The sequence below is a fragment of the Podarcis pityusensis genome (genome assembly GCF_964106645.2).
Source record: "Podarcis pityusensis genome assembly, chromosome: 8".
NCBI classification, from domain to species: domain Eukaryota; kingdom Metazoa; phylum Chordata; class Lepidosauria; order Squamata; family Lacertidae; genus Podarcis; species Podarcis pityusensis.
Window position 1 is genome coordinate 48,477,347 of NC_138033.1, and position 17,575 is coordinate 48,494,921.

General features: G+C 50.4%; 1 protein-coding gene across 3 annotated transcripts; it reads right to left on the minus strand.

Moving 5' to 3' along the window:
• Positions 1–14: 14 nt before the first annotated feature.
• On the minus strand, positions 15–15,656 carry LOC308483669 (mitochondrial inner membrane m-AAA protease component AFG3L1-like). Of its 3 annotated transcripts, none has more exons than XM_081017770.1 (17): positions 15,508–15,656; positions 14,545–14,611; positions 14,020–14,079; positions 13,525–13,640; positions 13,229–13,378; positions 12,801–12,869; positions 12,442–12,566; positions 12,075–12,345; positions 11,614–11,751; positions 11,045–11,198; positions 10,231–10,338; positions 9,451–9,576; positions 8,283–8,393; positions 6,469–6,584; positions 4,795–4,995; positions 3,655–3,849; positions 15–2,952 (listed from the first exon to the last, which is right to left on the minus strand). In XM_081017770.1, the coding sequence occupies exons 1-17, from the start codon at positions 15,637–15,639 to the stop codon at positions 2,746–2,748; spliced, it is 2,346 nt and encodes a 781-aa protein (XP_080873896.1). In that variant the 5' UTR covers positions 15,640–15,656; the 3' UTR covers positions 15–2,745. The 3 variants fall into 3 exon arrangements, with proteins under 3 accessions (XP_080873896.1, XP_080873897.1, XP_080873898.1); XM_081017771.1 differs by lacking the exon at positions 15,508–15,656 and adding an exon at positions 15,144–15,235; XM_081017772.1 differs by lacking the exon at positions 4,795–4,995.
• Between the last annotated feature and the right edge of the window lie 1,919 nt (positions 15,657–17,575).

The window sequence follows — 17,575 nt, forward strand, 5'->3', positions numbered from 1 at the left end:
CAAACAAACCCACATGCAGAATAAAACAGGCTGTTTATCAAATAAATACACTTGTATTCCCAAGTCCAATAGATTCCTTCCCTAGTCCTTGCATGGAAGGAAAGGCTGCTGAAGTCAGAATCCACAGCACAATGGAAGTGAGGTGGTGGGGGGTGCTGTAAGTTTCCAGCTAGAAGCTGCAGAGCCCACAAAATCTGCTTTTTGCAGACTGTGTTTTCTTGCTCCCTACTGATAACACTGAGGCTCAACTGGGGGTGACTTGTGCCCAACCTGATTTGTTCCCCCTCATCAGTGGCTTCGTCACAATCTGCTAATCCTGCACGCCTCCTTCAGCCTCCATACCTCCCATTTTACCTGAGATATATATTCAGTAGTGTCCACACTGACACATCACACCACTGCTATCTGTAATGTTCTTGGTACTTTATCTATTGCTCCTTGTTGCCCTCTCTGCAGATCTGCTTACCAAGGCTTGCATATCTGCCTTTGTTTACAAAGGATACACGTTTTCCTCTTTAGAAACCTGGTTGTCTTTTGGGGGCTGGCTTTAGCGTTTCATTTTTAAATTAGGTTACGCTTGCACACACTTCAGCAGCACTCTGTCTCTCCTTCTATACAGGGCTAAATTTAAAGCTGAAGAGGAGAGAAGGGGAAACCTACTGAACTGAGTGCAAGCCAAGAGGCGTCTCAGAGGTGCCCACAATCCATATGACCTCTGCTCAAGACCCTGGAGAGTTGCAACAGTCAGGCCAGGCCGGCCTTCCCCAACCTGGTCCTCTTCAGATGCTCTGAGCTGTTTTATTTATAAGATTTGTGGCCCGCTGTTCAACCCTAAGGTCCCAGGTCAGGTTTTAACAACAGAAAAGACTATAGAAACAGACAAAACCATTACAATTGCTACAGCTCCCATCAGCCCGTTCTGAAACATCTGGAGGACCCCTGGTGGGAAAGGCTGGGGTAAGCAGCATTACTGGGCAAGAAGGACACATAAGTCTGACCTATACCTATATGGTAGATGTGGGGCACCTTTCATGTGAAAATGTGACTCCCTGCAAAGGTTCTCAAGGACAGGGAAAGAAAAAAGCAACTCATCATGCAGAAGACGGCTCCTATGCTGGACTCCTGGAAGAAGGTGGTGTCCAAACTTATTTTGGTCTTTGAATGTAGCAAATATGACTTTCAGTAAAGCCAGTTTTGCTGAGCTAATCAGCGTTGTTTCTGCTGAGTCACTTTTTCAGAAGCCGGTCGGTCAAACGCTTTGGAACGGCCAGCATTCAAGTGAGTAAACAGCAGAAGCAGCTAGCAGTGGGGGTGGAGTGGAGGCGGGGGGGGGGGGGCAAGGCCGACCCACAGGTTTTACATGGGAGGCTTTGCCAACGTGGGGCAGGGGGTTCAGGACGACTTCTGCCCAGTGGGCATTACATGGGCAAATGCCAGGTTGATTTGGCATCTGGCGGAAGGCTGGATGAAGTGGTTCCAAAGGCAGCGGCTACAAGAGAGTTGGCACAACACACCCACATCAAAACCCTCACAGGTACAAATTCTAAGCCTTTTGGCAACTGAGCACAAGGTGCCAAGAAAGGAGTGCTGGAAGTGGTGGTGGTGGTGGTGGGGTGAGTTGGGCTGCATAGCCTCCTGCCCTGACTGCTCCAACAGTGATCTAGGAGACAGAGCCCCGAAGCCACTAAGATGTCTTGCATGGAAGCCCACTGGTTGCCCACCATAGGTGACATTTCCAAGGCAAAAGCAGCAGGAAGTAAAGGGCCCAAAGGGGCCCTGAGCTGCTCCTTTGCAGGGACTCGAGTGAGACTGAAGTATAAACTGCCTAAACAACCAGGAGGGGGTTCCTGCACTGCTGCCCTCAAGGCAAAGCCTCCTCTGCAGGGAAGGCATTTGGTGGTGAGAAATAACAGGCACTGTGTAAAGGAAGGAGGTTGCTCCGCAGGCAATGGGAAAGCAGTTGATGTTGCACACAGGACAGCCATGGTCTGGAGTGGCCCTACTGGATTTGCTTGGGGCTCCTGTCCCCTGGATCCTCTGGGGCCCCTTATGCCAACAGAGCTAGAAGCTAAGGATTCAAGTAGCACCATTTAAACTAGCACCATGTTCCTATTCAGACCTATTCACTTCCACCCTTAGATAAGTCCACGGGGTTCTCAAGGTTCACAGAAATTCTTCTGCATGGCCTTCTGCTGTTCACTCTTGCCCATTTGTAAGGCAGGCTGGCAGGGGAGGGGAGGGGAGGGGAGGGGAAGGGAAGGGAAGGGAAGGGAAGGGAAAGCAGGGGGGAAGCTGGAGTGAAGGCACTGAGCATAATAAGGCAGCCCTTGGTCCCTTGAGCAGAGCAGTCTCCTGGAAAGGATACTCCTCGCCTGCTCTTACCTTCCCAGACTGCTGGGTCTGTGTGCGTCAGATGGTCAATGAGTTTACTGGAGGCACAGAGGCTGTTTGTGATCAGTTCAGGAGAGGGCACCTGCTTTTCTCTGCTCCAAGCAACCATCCCAGTTCATGTCCTTCGTTGGAGGGGGGAGAACTGAAGAAGGTTGCTTGCTGCAGACAGTGGTCCTTGAACATTGTTGCTGGTCCTTTGGTGGAAGCGGAGCCTGACAGTGTTCCATGATTCCATGGCAAAGTGAGGCTCAGCTGGTCTCTCGGCAGTGCTGCCCCCAGCCAAAGAAACAGGCCTTGGTGCTTGACCAATGGACAATGTGCCATGCGTTTCTTTTCAGGCTGGCCCTGCTTTCCCTAAGAGGCCTTCTCCTGGGCTGTCTCCTCCTCCTGCTCGAGATTCCAGTTCTTCAAGCCCTTGGGGAGGGAGGTGTCTTCTTCCAAGCTCCCGGTCCCCTCAACAAACTCCTCGTAGGTGGATTTCTCTGCAAAGGGCCTGGGCCCCAACAGCTCCACCATGTCTGCCTTCTCCAGGACTTCCTTCTCTAGGAGACGCTTTCCTACCTGCAAGGGTCAAAATAAAAAGTAAACAGGTCACTGGACTCCTCTGGAGCTACCAGCCATGTGACCAACAACACCGCCCCTGATGTAGGCATTGTGGGAAATTAAGATGGTACAGCTACCTGGAGTGCCATGGCAGAATATTTTATGAGGAACGTGTCAGTGTTAAGCCCTGCTGGGCACTGGGAGCCCTGCAGGTGCCCAAGGAGGCTGGGTGCTATTGCCAGCCCTGATCCGGATCAGCAACTTCTGCTATTTGTCTTAGGACAATGGGTGGTCATCAACTAAGTTTTAGTCATGAGTAGACCCACCAAAACTAACGGCCCTAACATAGTCATGTTCATTAATTCCAATGGGTCTATTCTGCGTAGAACTTAGCTGAATATCACCCAATGAATATATGGCTATGGAGAGCAAGCAACACTACAGAAGCCCATTAAGAAACAAAATGCTAATTAAGGAGAGAAGCTACAACTCTCATTGTGCATTCCTTCCTGCAGCAAAATGAAACTGTTCCCCTCAAGAGTAGTTTCCATGTCCTTCATTGCTTCTAATGGTCCCTGCTGTGCTGCCCCCATTTAACCTGCAAATGTGTCCCATTTCAACGTCTTTGAAAGAGGGGTGGCACGTGGGTTGTGCGCTGCAAGCAGACCCAATTTGAAGTGCAGGACAAGTCAGCGGGGAGCTTCTGCCCTGGCTCCGTACCTTCTCCACGTGGCCACGGCACTGAGTCAGCAGCTCCAGGGTCTTCTCATAGGCCGTGTTGATCAAGGCACGCACCTCTTCGTCAATCAGCTCAGCGGTGGCTTCGCTGTAAGGCTTCTCGGGCATCAGATCACCCTGCCGCGGAAGGTCAAAGGAGACCTGACCCAGCTTGTCACTCATGCCAAACTGCACCACCTGGAAAAAGAGCAACACTCCTGAGCCAGCAGCAGGACCGGGGGCAGCGAGGGCGGGGAGTGGCAGAGACAATGGGTGCCGGGTTATTTCTCTTGCCCCAGGGCATCCATCTTGCGCTGCCCCAATTTCCCAAGAGTTTCACTGGACACTGCACCCACATTCCCAGGTCTCGGGAGACAGAAACTTGCTTTCTGCAAAATTAGACATTAGAAAGGTCCAGAGTGAAGCAGAGCACAGACAAGGCAGCTGGCACCAGCCTGGGTGCATGCAAAGCTGTGAACGCAGAGTCAGACAATTATCCCTGGATCCTACAGTTTGGTGGGGAAAGGCAGGGCACAAATTTAACAGGTGATAAACCTCCCCCCTGCTCTGACCAGAAGACTGACTCTCCAACATTTCTTTCCCTCTCATTCTTTCCTGTCCAAGTCTGCCCTTGAGAGGATTAGAGAGATTCCTGGAGGATAAAAATAAGGCTACCAGCCAAGATGGCTATGTTCCACTTTGACTATTGGAGGCAGTATTCCTCTGAATACCAGTTGCTAGGAATACCAGTTGCTAGGAATCATAAGTGAGGTAAGTGCTATTGCACTCAGGTCCTCCTTGCAAAGTTCACAGAGGCATCTGGTTGGCCACTGCAAGAACAAAATGCTAGGGTCTCCGCTGGCTCCTTCAGCAGGACTCTTTTTAAGTTGCATGTGTGTATCTGTGCGCGCGCGCATGTGCATAGAGCTCTTCCTTGCACACCTGTGTGACTGAGGTGGGGAGCAGGTAAGCAGTGCCTTTGCAAAAAAACCTAACCTCTGTTTCTGAAGTAAGAAGTCAACACTTTGAATGAGCTTTCCACTTACCAACTATCCTTGGCTTCTAAACAGGGCATCTCTAACAAAGCTGCTGCATCAGATAAAGGTACCCAGCAGCACAGGGCATGTCTTGATGGGGCATTACCTGGGCATAGGCGCTCTGCGTCACCTTCCGGAGGTCATCCTGGGCACCGGTTGTGATGCGGCCAAAGAAGAGCTGCTCAGCAACGCGCCCCCCCAGCATCATGCACATGCGGTCGAAGAGCTGCTCCCGGGTGTAGAGAAACTGCTCCTGGGGCAGGTACTGCGCATAGCCCAGGCCCTTGCCCCGGGGGATGATGGAGACCTGCCAGGAACATGCAGAGCCCAGGTCAGCAAGGCAGAGCCCAGCCCAGCTTCGAGTCAACAGGAAAGTGGAGCAGCAGGGAGCGGAAGACACTCACTCACCTCCCCACAACCCATGCAGAGTCAGTTAGACATTTACTGCATCACCCAAAGGTTGCTGCAGTTCCCTTGAAGGGCAAAGATTTACATGCAGGGAAAAAAAATTCTATTGAAGGGACCTAAATTACATACAGTGATTTCCAAAACAAGGAATGCCAATTGCTCTCATCAGCTCTCATCTGCAAGTACAGCAGTCTGTTACACACACAACTATTTCTGGAAGGAGAGAGCAATTCGCCCCTGCTGGGAATGGCAAAGGGAGGGTCTGACTCAGCTGGGCGCTTTGGGCAGGGGGGGCGGGGAGATCTGTGTTTTGGGTCCAACCCAGCTGTAATAAGTTGCTTTATACCGAGTCAGACCATGGGTCCATCTAGCTCAGTATTGCCTACACTAACAGGCAGCCCTTTCCCTGTATGCTCCCTTGCTGCTATCCTGCTCCGAATCAGCATTGCCATATAGGAGGATTTTTCTACACCAGCCTTCCTTCCTTTGCCTCTGGCCTCGGTCCCTGCTCCAGCGACAATGCAAGTGAAGTCAAGGACCTATCCTGCATTATGTCGCTCCTAGCTTAACAGGAGCATCCTGGGGTGCCATCCTGCAAGGAACACCCAGATCCTGTTTCCTCATTCACAGTAGTTCAGATCTGCCAGGAGGCACTTAGCAGCTGGAGCCGGAACCAGGGAGGCTCAAGGGGATGGCAGACCCTCCAGGTTAGCGGGATGAGGCCATGAAGAAGTGACCTCAACATCAGCCACAACTGACCCTGGTCTCCTGGAAGCACCTCTGTGCCAAGCAGCCCATATCACTATCACCTGAGGAAGTCACACTATCACTCTCCTGGTCAGAGGACTCCCGCCAGAAGCCCCCATCTCTCCTATTCCATTGGAGCCTACAGGCAAGGCCCCTTTAAGGAACAGAGGCTGCTCCCAGCAGAGGCATAGCTAGCCGCCTGGACTGTGCTGAAGCCCTGCTCAGGCCTCCAACCAGGACGGTCTGCTGCTGAAGCAATAATGTAGCTTGCTTGTATGAATCTCCAGCTTGTATGAATCTCCCAGTGCTACTTGGGATTTTACCTTTCCAGGTGCTGGACTTTGCCTTGCTTTGCTTAACAAAAAAGCAGACTTCGCCTAAATTTGCTTGGCTTGCTGGAACCTGAACTCTTGCCTGGAACCTCATTCTGGGGCTGGAACCTCATCTGACTGAGACCACCACCTGGGACAGAACAACCCTGTTGAGTCTTCTGAACCAAATGGGGACCTTCACTGAGCTACCTGGCCCTTTGAGAAAAGAACTGGAGCTCAGCTGGCTTTACCCGCTCCACAACCTGCTTTGTGTTTATGTTAGGAGAGCTTCCGCTGGCTGTGGGGAGACGCACCTTGAGCAAAGGGTCGGCGTGCTTTAAGAACCAGCCCACCACAGCGTGCCCAGCTTCATGGTAAGCCACTACGGTCTTCTCATTTGGCTGCAGGACCTGGGTCTTCTTCTCAAGCCCTAGAGAAAGAGGGAAGCAGGAGGGTGGGGGAGAAGAAGGAAAGTGCAGTGTTTGTCGAAAGCAATGAGAAAGCTCTCCACTCACCACACACACACTCCCAGCAGATACCAACCCACTGGAGAATCCACACAAAACCTGCAGTTCATGATGGAAAATACGAGAGCTCTAATTGCAAGCTGTTAATGCCAAATTCTTGCCTCCACAGAGAAGATCAAAGACTCACTTCTTTAACTCTGATATAGGAACATTCTGCAACCAGAAGCTGTAAGGCAATATGTTCAGCTGGTTCACCCACAGGAGGCAGAGCAATGCTCCAACTGCGGCACAGAAGCCACTAAGCCTCCGCTTCCCTTAGGGAAGCTTTCTCCCTGTCCTGCTTCTCAATTTCCTTTCACTAACAGTTTCCACAGCAAAGTATCTGCAACTGCATAGGACTGCTCAAGGCCGGGTCCCTCTGGAGACCACTTCTCTTTGGGTTGTTAAATTACTGGGGAACTGCAAATGCTTCTTCTCCGCCCACACAAAACTCAGCAGGGCTCTGCTCAGCTCTGCTCTTCTCAGGAGCAAAAGGCAGTAGCTGAGGCTCTTGTTGCAGAGGCACACAAACCCAAGAACAGGAGTCGACAAACTAAGGTCCGCAGGCCGGATCAGGCCCAATTGCCTTCAGGATCCAGCCCACGGACTGTCCATGGATCGGTGTGGGGATTCTGTTCATTTGGGCTGCGCCATTCCCCCCTGTGCCATTACATCCCCCCCCCACGCCGTGGCAGCGCCTCCTCCCTCCCTCCTCCTGGCTTCTCCCTGCCCTGCCTAGAGGAGGAAGGGGGTTGGGCTGAGCTGGCTGAGCGCCATTTTAAGCAGCCCCTCTCCAGAGCCAGCCCTTTCGCACTGCTCATCTTCCTTCTGCCGCCACTGCCACCGCCCTGGTGCTCCTGTGGGCCAGAGAGCGGAGCAGACGAGCTCGCTCTGCCTACCCACAAGAAGCAGCAGCAGCGGTGGCGGCAGCAGTGACAGCAGCCCCTTGGAAGGTAAGTGCAGCAGCTGGGGCTGGGGCTTGGGGAGGACTACTTGCCCCCCCTCGCCTCTTCTTCCAGCTCCCCCCCACCCCGGTGCTGCTTCTCCAGCCTCCCACAAGGTCTGAGGGACAGTGTACCGGCCCACGTCTAAAAAATTTTGCTGAACCCTGCCCAAGATGAATGTTTGGAAATCACTTCTGCAAGATGTGATGACAGCCGCCAGCTGAGATGACATCAAGAGGGTGATAGGCAAGTACTTGGAGGTCTAGCGATGGCCATAGGTCACTGGGAAGCTGGGTCAGGCCAAAGGGGCATCTAATTCAGCACCCCATTCCCTACAGTGACCAAACAGGTCTGGGAAGCCTAAAAAGCAATGCATGAAAGGCCTGGGAAGAACAGAAGAGGCCACGTTCAGTGGCATATCCACCAGTAAATCAGCAGGAAGCTGCCAGTGCAATTGCACCCTGACTTGCCCCATTGAAACTGGCAAGATTTGCTTGGAAATAAATGCTCAGGATCTGACAGCCTGCCAAGACATCTCCTTATCAGGCCACAAGCCCAACTAAACCAGCATCCTGCTTCCCACGGCAGCAGAAGTCTACAGGAACAGCTTTCCCTGTGCTCCTGTTCCCCAGCAACTGGTATTCAGAGCTGGCATGGTGAGCAGGCAGGGACCCTCACCCCCAATGACTCTCTCAATGGCCTGTTCAAAGTGCTTCTCATTCACAGTGGGACTGGCGTGTCGTGCGGCAATGAGGGCAGCCTCATTGCAAACGTTGGAGATATCAGCACCTGGAAAAAGAGACAGAGATAGAGAGAGAGAGAGAGAGAGAGAGATGGTAGTGCAACTGAAGGAAAAGGGAACTTGGCGTCTTCAGCAACCTTCTGTTTGGCAGAGCTTTAAGAAGGTCTTTGAAATTTATTCCAAGGAAGAGATAGTCCAGATCAGCCTGAAAGCTCCTTTAAGCACCTTCAGAGCTGGCAAGACATTTATTTATTTATTATTATTCTATTTCCTATATTTACATGCCACCTTTTCCTTCAAGAAGCTCAAGGTGGTGTGTATGGCTTTCCCCTTCCTATTATGTTCTCACAACAGCCCTGTGAGGGGTGAGGCGGGGGCTGGCCCAATGTCATCCAGTGAGATTCCTGGCTGAGTGGGGGATACGAACCCTGGTCTCCCAGGTTCTAGTCTGACACTCGATAACAATTATACCACACTGGCTCTCATGAGAACAAATCATGAAAGGCAGGGGAAGGAACATCTCCTTCCTTGGCATTCCTAAGCCAGCGTGGCAGGGCAATGCCCTTTTCTGTTTTAACTCAAGGTGGGGTGAGGGTGTCCATATCCCTGTGCCTTTTTCTTTCTCACTGAAGCTTGTTGCCGCAGACTCTGCAAGCTCTTTTCCAAAGCAGATGTGCTCCTCCACAGCTGCCAGAGACTCTCCTGTGGGGAAGGACCATTCACCTCAGGCTACCCAGTTCCACTTAGACCCTAGGCCAGGCAGCAGGGTGGGGCATGAAGGCTCCTCCGACAAGATGACAGAGGCCCACAAAATAACAAATAGCACCTGACTGTGTCAGAACTGGGGCTCCTGCTCCTGCCTTTCTGTTGCAATCTCTGCTTCCAAAGAAACAACACAGCCAAATGACTCAAACAAGGAAGTCATGCCAAGCCCCACAACAGCCTTTGCCATGTGCTGGGCTTATGGGAGTTATAGTCCAAAACATCTGGAGGGCACCAGGTTGGTGAAGACTGCCCCTACAGGTTCCTGCTCAGGTGCCCCCTCTGACCAATAACGCTCCTGCTCTCCCCCTTCCACATGCTGGCATTCTGTCCACATCTCACCTGTGAATCCTGGGGTCCGGGCTGCCATCTTCCGAGCCAGAGTATCTCTGCTGATATCTGCATCCAGCTTGAGAGGCCGGAGGTGGACTTTGAAGATGGACGCTCTGCCTTTGATGTCCGGTGGGCCTGGTTGGGCAAAGAGAGTTAAAGACGCAGTCCTCAGAAATGAGAAGGAGTTAAAAGAGGCCGGTCATGCTCCACAATAATAATTTAATAATAAATTTATATGCCGCCCATCTGAATGGGTTGCCCCAGCTACTCTGGGCAGCTCCCAATAAAATATTAAAAACACACCATTAAAAACTTTCCCAAACAGGGGTGCCTTCAGATGTCTTCTAAAAATCAAATAATTTTAATCTGTTTGAAATTTCCCAATTCTTGAGAGATCGCCGCTTTAATACCCCAGGAAACCTCTCCTGACTCCAAAATATCTCATCATGATCAGAATGAGAGAGAAAAGCAAAGGGCAGAAAGAAATCTCCCTCTGCTCCTTGGAGCCTCTTCCAAGCAGGTCATGTCAGGTCAGGAAAAGTCAAGGCAAGTCTCTCTGAAGCTCATCAAGACTCTGGGTACCTCCCAGTAGGTCCTGCTGATTGAGCAACGGGAGGAATTTTGTTTCATTGAAGAGCTGGGGCTATCTGAGGCAGAGATAGGCAACCCTTTTCAAACCATGGGTTACATTCCCTTCTGAGCAACCTTCCAGGGGCAACCTTCCAGTGGCGGGCAGGGAGACCGGCAAAAGTGGTGAGCACAACTAAGACTAGACATAGCATCTGTTACCAATATAAATCTGCCGATCAAAGCGTCCAGGTCTCGTCAGCGCCGGGTCCAAGACATCGGGTCGGTTTGTGCCAGCAAGCACTACGACGTTTGTGCTGCTGTTGAACCCTGCACAGGAAATGAGAGGAGATCAGCTCCGGGGGGGGGGGGGGGCAGGGGGATGCCTCTTGCAATTTTGTGCACAGAACACATTCTCCAAACATCATCCAAGCCTTCTAGTGGAGGGGAGCGGAGCTAACATATTCGGATTGAAATACAGTGCTTTGCAACAAAATTCAGAATGTAACCTTTTGTAGAGTTATGAAACTAGGTCACTAGCTAAGCCCACCTTCAGAATGGTTTAAAAGTAAACTAAAAAGACCCAGTTTAGAACCCAATTTAATGCCCCTTCCATTCTGCTAACACAAACTCTCCCTTATCCCCAACCATGCAATAGTTGTACACGTTAAAGCAGCCTTGTCCCAAGGCTGGTACCCTCCAGGTGGTCTCATCACCACTAACCACTGGATGGGCACGGTGTGTGTTCAGAGTCCAGCCACATTTGGTTGGGGCACCAAGTTGAGGGGAGGGCTGTCTATGAGGGGTGCTCTCACTTGATCTTAAAGATGGTGATGGGGCAAAAGGAGCAGAGGGCACAGCTGGGAACAGCCAAGCTATCCCAGGCAGGAACCATGTTAAAGGTCTGGAAACATTAACACAGGAGCCTCTGTTAATGCTAAGAAACAGGGGTGAGAACTTCAGGTCGCTTGTTTCTCCAGGGAGACAAGAGCATGCCAGCTCCTTCCCTCCTCAAGATGCCTCTATTCCATCTCACCATCCATCTCTACCAGCAGCTGGTTGAGTGTGTTCTCTTGCTCGCTCTGGCCCCCGAAGTTCCCGTGGCCCCGCTTCCTCCCGACGGCATCAATCTCATCAATGAAGAGGATGCAAGGGGCATTCTTCCGTGCCAAGGCAAACATATCCCGAACCTGAAACAAAGATGTTTCCCCAGAGCTGATCCACCCACTGGGAAGAAAGCAGTCTGGTTTGGTGAGCAGCTGGGGCAGGGTGCTGATGATGGGTCCCAAGGTGGAAGAATCCTGCCCCTTTGGGAGGAGAAAGGGCAGACTCAGCTGAGCATCTGAGGGAGATATGCAAGCAGGTGCAAGAAACAAGAGACTCCCCTGCTCAGGCACCTGCCCAAACACTGAGCATCTGTTTGGAGCATCAAATGGGCAAAGCTGAAGCCTGGATGCTCATGTCACTTGCCAATGTCTCCTAGACTCATTTCTATTATCTCCCAGAAGGTATAGTTACAAGATGAGTTCCTGATTTTGGATAACCACCCTTTCTATTTAAGAAGCTTGCCAATGCAGAACGTTTTGCGAGGTTCCCCAGTCTCACCCTTGCAGGCCCAACTCCGACAAACATTTCCAGGAACTCAGAGCCGTTCACAGTGATGAAAGGGACGTTGGCTTCTCCTGCAGTAGCTTTGGCCAAGAGGGTTTTGCCTGTGCCCGGGGGCCCTGTGAGCATCGCTCCCTGCAAGAGACAAGAGGCTGGCCAACACGAGGGAAGGTGGGGCAGCAATACGGCCCAATGACAAGCAGTCGCTCCCTTAACTGGTCAGCCAACCCACATCAGCAGCACCTCAAAGCCTGGAATGGCACAACATTGCTGGGGCTCAGAGGTCCCTCGTTTCAGGAAGATTCACTTACAACCCTCCAAGCTAACACTATTCTGATGGGCTTCATTTATGGTGGTCTTGGGCAGCCAACTGCTGCCTTCACCTCTCCTCCAAAAGCACTGGCCATGTGGACTTGCTGCGTAACCTCATGAATTGGCTACAAATCAAAAGTGGGCACCTTTGGAATCTTGGCCCCGAGATCTTGGTACTGCTTCGGATTCTTCAGGAAATTCACAAACTCCATGATCTCCAGCTTGGCCTCTTCGCAGCCGGCCACATCCTTGAACTGCACTTCAATGTTGTCCTTCAGGACTTTTGCTGTCGTCTCTGCAACACTGAAGATCCCTCCTCCTCGCCCTCCGCGCCCACTTCCCATTGGTCCACGTCTCAGAGTGAACAGCAGGAAGCCCAACAGCAGAAGGCTAGGCACCATGCTCAGGAGAAAGGAGCTGAAAGAGGAGAAGGTCAGAAGGCCTGTGAGCTACAGCAGGTGGCACCTGGGCAGTTTTAGCACATCTGCTTCTGATCTGGGGCCTGTCACTCACCCATCACTCTCAGTGCTGTAGACCACAGACACTTGTTGGGCGCTGCTGATCCCCAGCTCCAGCTGAGCAGCCTCTAGGTTTCGTTCAAAGGTATCCACACTGCCAATATTGAACCAGATGTGCTTCTGTGGCAACCAAGGACAGGTGTTGATTTTTCATGTCCCCTGGCATAAACAGAGCCTTCTCTTGCTTCGGGTGTGAAAGGGACCTCTGTGGACCCAACTCCCTTGCCACCAGACTGCTGTGCCGTACACACACAGCTTTTCTTCCAGAGGTCTAACTGTGGCAGACTGGAGCAGTGATTGTGGGCATCCCCTGTCTTTCTCCACCTCATCCCTCTGTCCCCTGGAATTATTTACCTCTGAGGTGGCGCCAGGGATTGGGAACACCCGGACAAACTGCTTGTTCACCACTTCCAGTCGATCCACCTTAAGAGGAAGGAAGGAAGGAAGGAAGGAAGGAAGGAAGGAAGGAAGGAGAGGTCACATCTACACCATATTTTTTGGGGGGTGGGGGGGAGCTGTGACTGTTAAAGTGGTATAAGAGTGCTTTAAATCTACGGTGTGGACAGGACCAGAAAGAGTGAGAGTGAACCCTTCTGGGTGGAGCTTCAGTTGAGTACAAAATGGTATGTCGTGGCCGCAGAGAATTCCTAGCATTCACTCTCCTGCTCCTAATGCCTACTCCAAGTGCCTACACTTTACTGCTAGAATAGAATAGGGAAGAATACATACATGAGCTGCCCTCCGCCCCCAGCAAGAGGATGGCCTGCCACATATCGCCTCACCAGTCCTTTGGCCAGGTAGTAATGCACAAAGTGCTTCCAGCTGATTTCTCTGCCTGGATCTCGGTAGTAGAGGTAGAAGAACCCTGTGAGGATGCCAGCTCCCATGACAATCAGGTACCGGGAGTCCTTATTATCCCAAGGGAACTCTCCCTGGGGGCAAAAAGTAGGTAATTAATATGGCTGCTATCATCGTGTCATTTTTCTTTTCTGCTTTAGCCATCCCCGATTCCAGCAGCTTTAGGTGGCTAATAGGACATTTCAGTGACATAAATGCAACAGAGAAAATGGTCACATACCTTCTGCATGTGATTCCACCACCCCAAATCCTCATCTTTCCGTCCTCTCTTGCCTTCTCCACCACTGCTTCCCCAGGTATTTTTGGAAAGACTGGGATTTTTGGAGCCAACAGGCTCTAGGAAGGAGAGAAAAAATAGAAATGCTTATACGTTAGGCTTTAAAAGGCTCCTGGCTGCATTGTAGAGGGGGAGCAGAACAGGTTGGGGAGAGTTATGAGATATGGACCAGTTTTTGGAATGGGAGGCATTCAACAACTTTAGGGAGGTAAATGAGGGGGAAGAACATAGGAACAAAGGAATCTGCCTTGTACTGAGACAGACCACTGAAGGTCCATCTCACTCATGATTGTTTGCACCACTAGACAGTGGCACTCTGGTTTTGTGCAGAGAGTGTCTCCCGCCCTACATGGAGAATAATGCCAGGAATCAAACCTGGGATTTTCTGCATGAAGAGCAGATGCTCTATAACCGAGCCATGGAAAAGAAGGTGCTTACCTTTATTATCAGGGGCTGCCTCTGTTGGACCCTGTCTCTTTTCATCTTTCTTCTCAAAGCCTGCAGGACAAAAACAGATCTTACTGTTGACAGCTTCAGTCTTGTTCTTTCCAGCCTCTATATTACACGACAAGGTCCCCACCGCTGCCACAATGCTCTACTTCCCTAACGCTGAAATGACCAGAAGTGCCTCAATATCAACTTTCTATGCCCACACAATACACTTAAAGCTTGATAGGAGGCTGGTAGGTCAGTAAGTATAAAGCTGCCGGAAGAAAAGCTTCAGTGATGATGGCTGAGGCTGTCTATCATGATCGACAGCAGGCTTCAAGGGCACCAACAAATATTTTTGCCAGCCTTGTTGCCTGAGATTATTTTAAAGGGATGTACCAGAAATGGAAGTTGGGACCTACTATATGCAAATAACGTGCTCTACAATTAAGCAGGAAAAAATCTCAGGACATTCTTCTTCTCAACACAGCCACAAACAAGAAGCGCCAGCCCTTTTCTGCTGGAGTCACATACCTTCAGGCTTGGAGCACAGCCAGTGATGGAAGGACATGCCACATCCTGGATGGACTCTCTCACACCACTGAAAAGAGCAAAGGGCGGCATTGGTTTCCTGAGGGCCAGCAAGGGTCCCTCCCCCTTTCTTTTGAGCAAGGTCAAAGGTACAAATATGCAACACAGTGGCCAGAAAGGCCTCAAAACCAAGTATCCATAAAGCTCTGTATGCAGAATAGTTTGTGCACCAGGAGTTCTAAAACCAGAAGCTGAAAACTAGCATTATCCCAGGAAAAGAACTTAACACAGCCCATGGGAGGGTCAGTTTAATGCCCTTCTCTGCCAGTGTGCAGCCTAGGGTGAAGCTGAGAGTGGCTTGTGCTAGTCCTATAGGGAAAGCTTTGTCCTGTGATCACCGTAGTTCAGGGGCATTAAAGGATAATTATTCCCATGTCGAAGAAGGAAGACAGCTACGGTTGAGATAGGGGCATGTATTAACAGGCATAAGATATTCTCCTTGCTAGGTGGCCTGCTATTGCTGAGCAGTGGGGAGCTCAGCAAGGGCGCGTGGTCCATACTTAAACATCGGCATATTGCGGACGCAGAAGCGCACGGCTAACCTCGGGATCCTGTGCGCTCAGAAATCAACCCTACTTCGCTGAGCAGCTTTACAGCAACCCTGCAGTGTAGCCCACTGACTGCTATCCAAAGCAGTTGCACACATCTCTAGCCAATCCGCAACTCTAATGTCACTATACAAATCACGCTTCTCCTTCTCTGCCAATCCAGAGCCCGGGTTACATGAGGCGCGTTCTGACCACGCCCATTGAATATGGCCTATACCTGTCATGGAAGCGCTGGCGCGCGGCGATGACATAACCAGCGACCACCATTCCTAACTCAGACCATTCTGGGGAACAGAGAGAGGGCGCCGTTGTATTTACGACAGTGCAACACACAAAACAGCACCCGCCTTTTCCTCACCTGCCGGACCGGTACCAACTTCGCAAGTCCGCGGCTGTGGTCTCTCCACAAGGCGGCCAAAGGGGGCGATAAAACCGCCGCCGCCAGCCGATGAGCCATTATTGTCCTCGCTCTCAGGCTCCCTAAGCGCATGCGCTTTTTGTTTATCTTACGGGCTTGCACTGCGCAGGCGCTATAGTTCTCGTTTCTCACTACCGTATAGGAGGTATGTGAACCAACTTGTGTAACCAGGAAAACAGGCTGCAGCACCCTGATGTGGCGACATGTAGTTCCGGGATTGAATTTGGCCGCGTATGCCAGAAAATGTTGTCAGAGCCCAGCGGATGAAAGGCGAAATAATGGCTTTAGTACACGTGAAATGCAAATTACTTGAGGCATTTTACTGGGGTGAGGAGTACATCTCCCCACCCCAAACCTATTTATGCAGATGTGGATTCAGGTAGGTATCCGTGTTGGTCTGACGTAGTAGAAATATATATAAAATTTTTTAAAAATGTCCAGTAGCACCTTAGAGACCAACTAAGTTTGTTCTTGGTATGAGCTTTCGTGTGCATGCACACTTCTTCAGATACCTGAAGATCTGAAGTGGCAACCTTTCTAATTATGACTACTCAGTATTCAGGGAAATTTACTCTGCAGCTATGCAGAGGCAGATTTTTTTCATTAATTCAAATGGTCCAGGGCCAGCCTTGAAACAGAAAATATCCAAGGCATAACGAGCATTCCCTAACCATCAGCCCTTGCTCAGGAATCCCTCTGCTTGGCTTCTCAGTCCAGTATGTCTTTCCATCTTCTTTTTCCTGTATCAACTGGAGATACAGCAGCACCCACATTTTACCCTCACATTATCAGCCAGAGATGGTACAACCCCCAGAATATGAGGGAGGTTGTGTCAAGAATGCTATGAACTAGGAACCCAGTACATAGGACTTTCTCAGAGATATATAGAATTAAGATCTTCTGCCTCATGTTACAAAAGCTCTCACTGTTCACAATTCAGTGTACTTTAATACTATAGAATCTGCTAGCACAAGATGGTAGCAATGGCCACCAACCAAGATGGCTTTGAAAGCAGATTAGACAAATTGATGCGGAGAATAAGGCTACCAGTGGCTACCAACCATTATGCCTGGGGGCTAGCCCAATACTGGAAGTGCTCAGCCTCTGAACACCAGTTGCTGGGGAGCACAAGTAGGGAGAGTGCTCTTGTGCTTATTTCTTGCTTGTGGGCTTTCAAGAAGCATGGAGTTAGTTACTGTGAGAAACTATATGATAGTCTAGATAGCAATTTTGTCAGTTGAGAGCAGGACTCTTTGGTTCTTACCTGGCTGCTAAATCTCATATGTACCTCGTCCCTTCTGCCCTAGTATGCCCAATAGGTTGTGGTAGGGCAAGGAAAGCTTTTTTGGTAACACTGTGTTGTGGTATCAAGCCAAAGGGAGCAGGACTATTGTGGTACCTGCTTGGCTGAGCCTAGGATAATAGCAGCTTTGTGATGTTAAAATAACTCTCTGTTCAACCAAGAAGTTGAAACCCATGTTTCCTCTTCCCACATCCCTCTACAATCCATCTGAACTTGCACATGCCTACTTACCAGCTATGGACTTACATTTACGAAACAACTATAACAGATCACTTGGAGCTTTCAGACCACTGAATAAAATCATGTTACAGTTAACACAATTTACAGGCTCAATTGCAAGTTACTGAGCTGCACACATACCAAAGATGAACCCGTTGTATTTGCAACTTCCTTGCCCTGAAGCTCCTTAGTTCAGATAGAGACAAAGGGGCTAAGGGCATCCCAAGAATGAAAAGCAGATAACTACCACATATGCATCACATTTTACAACATGGTCTCTGTTACTTGGACATGTGATCTCAAGTTAATTTATCTTAATAAGTAATAGCACTAGCTATCTGCCCTCACGTTATGTTTGGCCACAAACTGTCTTGAATATCTCCAGAGGATGCAACACTGAAGCCTTCCAGGAGAGGAAAAGGAAGGTAACATATTTGCAGAAGACAAGGTCTGTGCAGGCAGAACTTAAAATCATAGTAACGCAGC

Coding starts and splice junctions, on each gene's coding strand:
- LOC308483669 (XM_081017770.1), bottom strand. CDS start 15,639: ATGCGCTTAGGGAGCCTGAGAGCGAGGACAATAATGGCTCATCGGCTG. Junction 14,080..14,544: donor GCTGTGCTCCAAGCCTGAAG/GTATGTGACTCC, acceptor TTTGTCCTGCAG/GCTTTGAGAAGAAAGATGAA. Junction 11,752..12,074: donor TCGGGGCCAAGATTCCAAAG/GTGCCCACTTTT, acceptor TGTCTCTTGCAG/GGAGCGATGCTCACAGGGCC.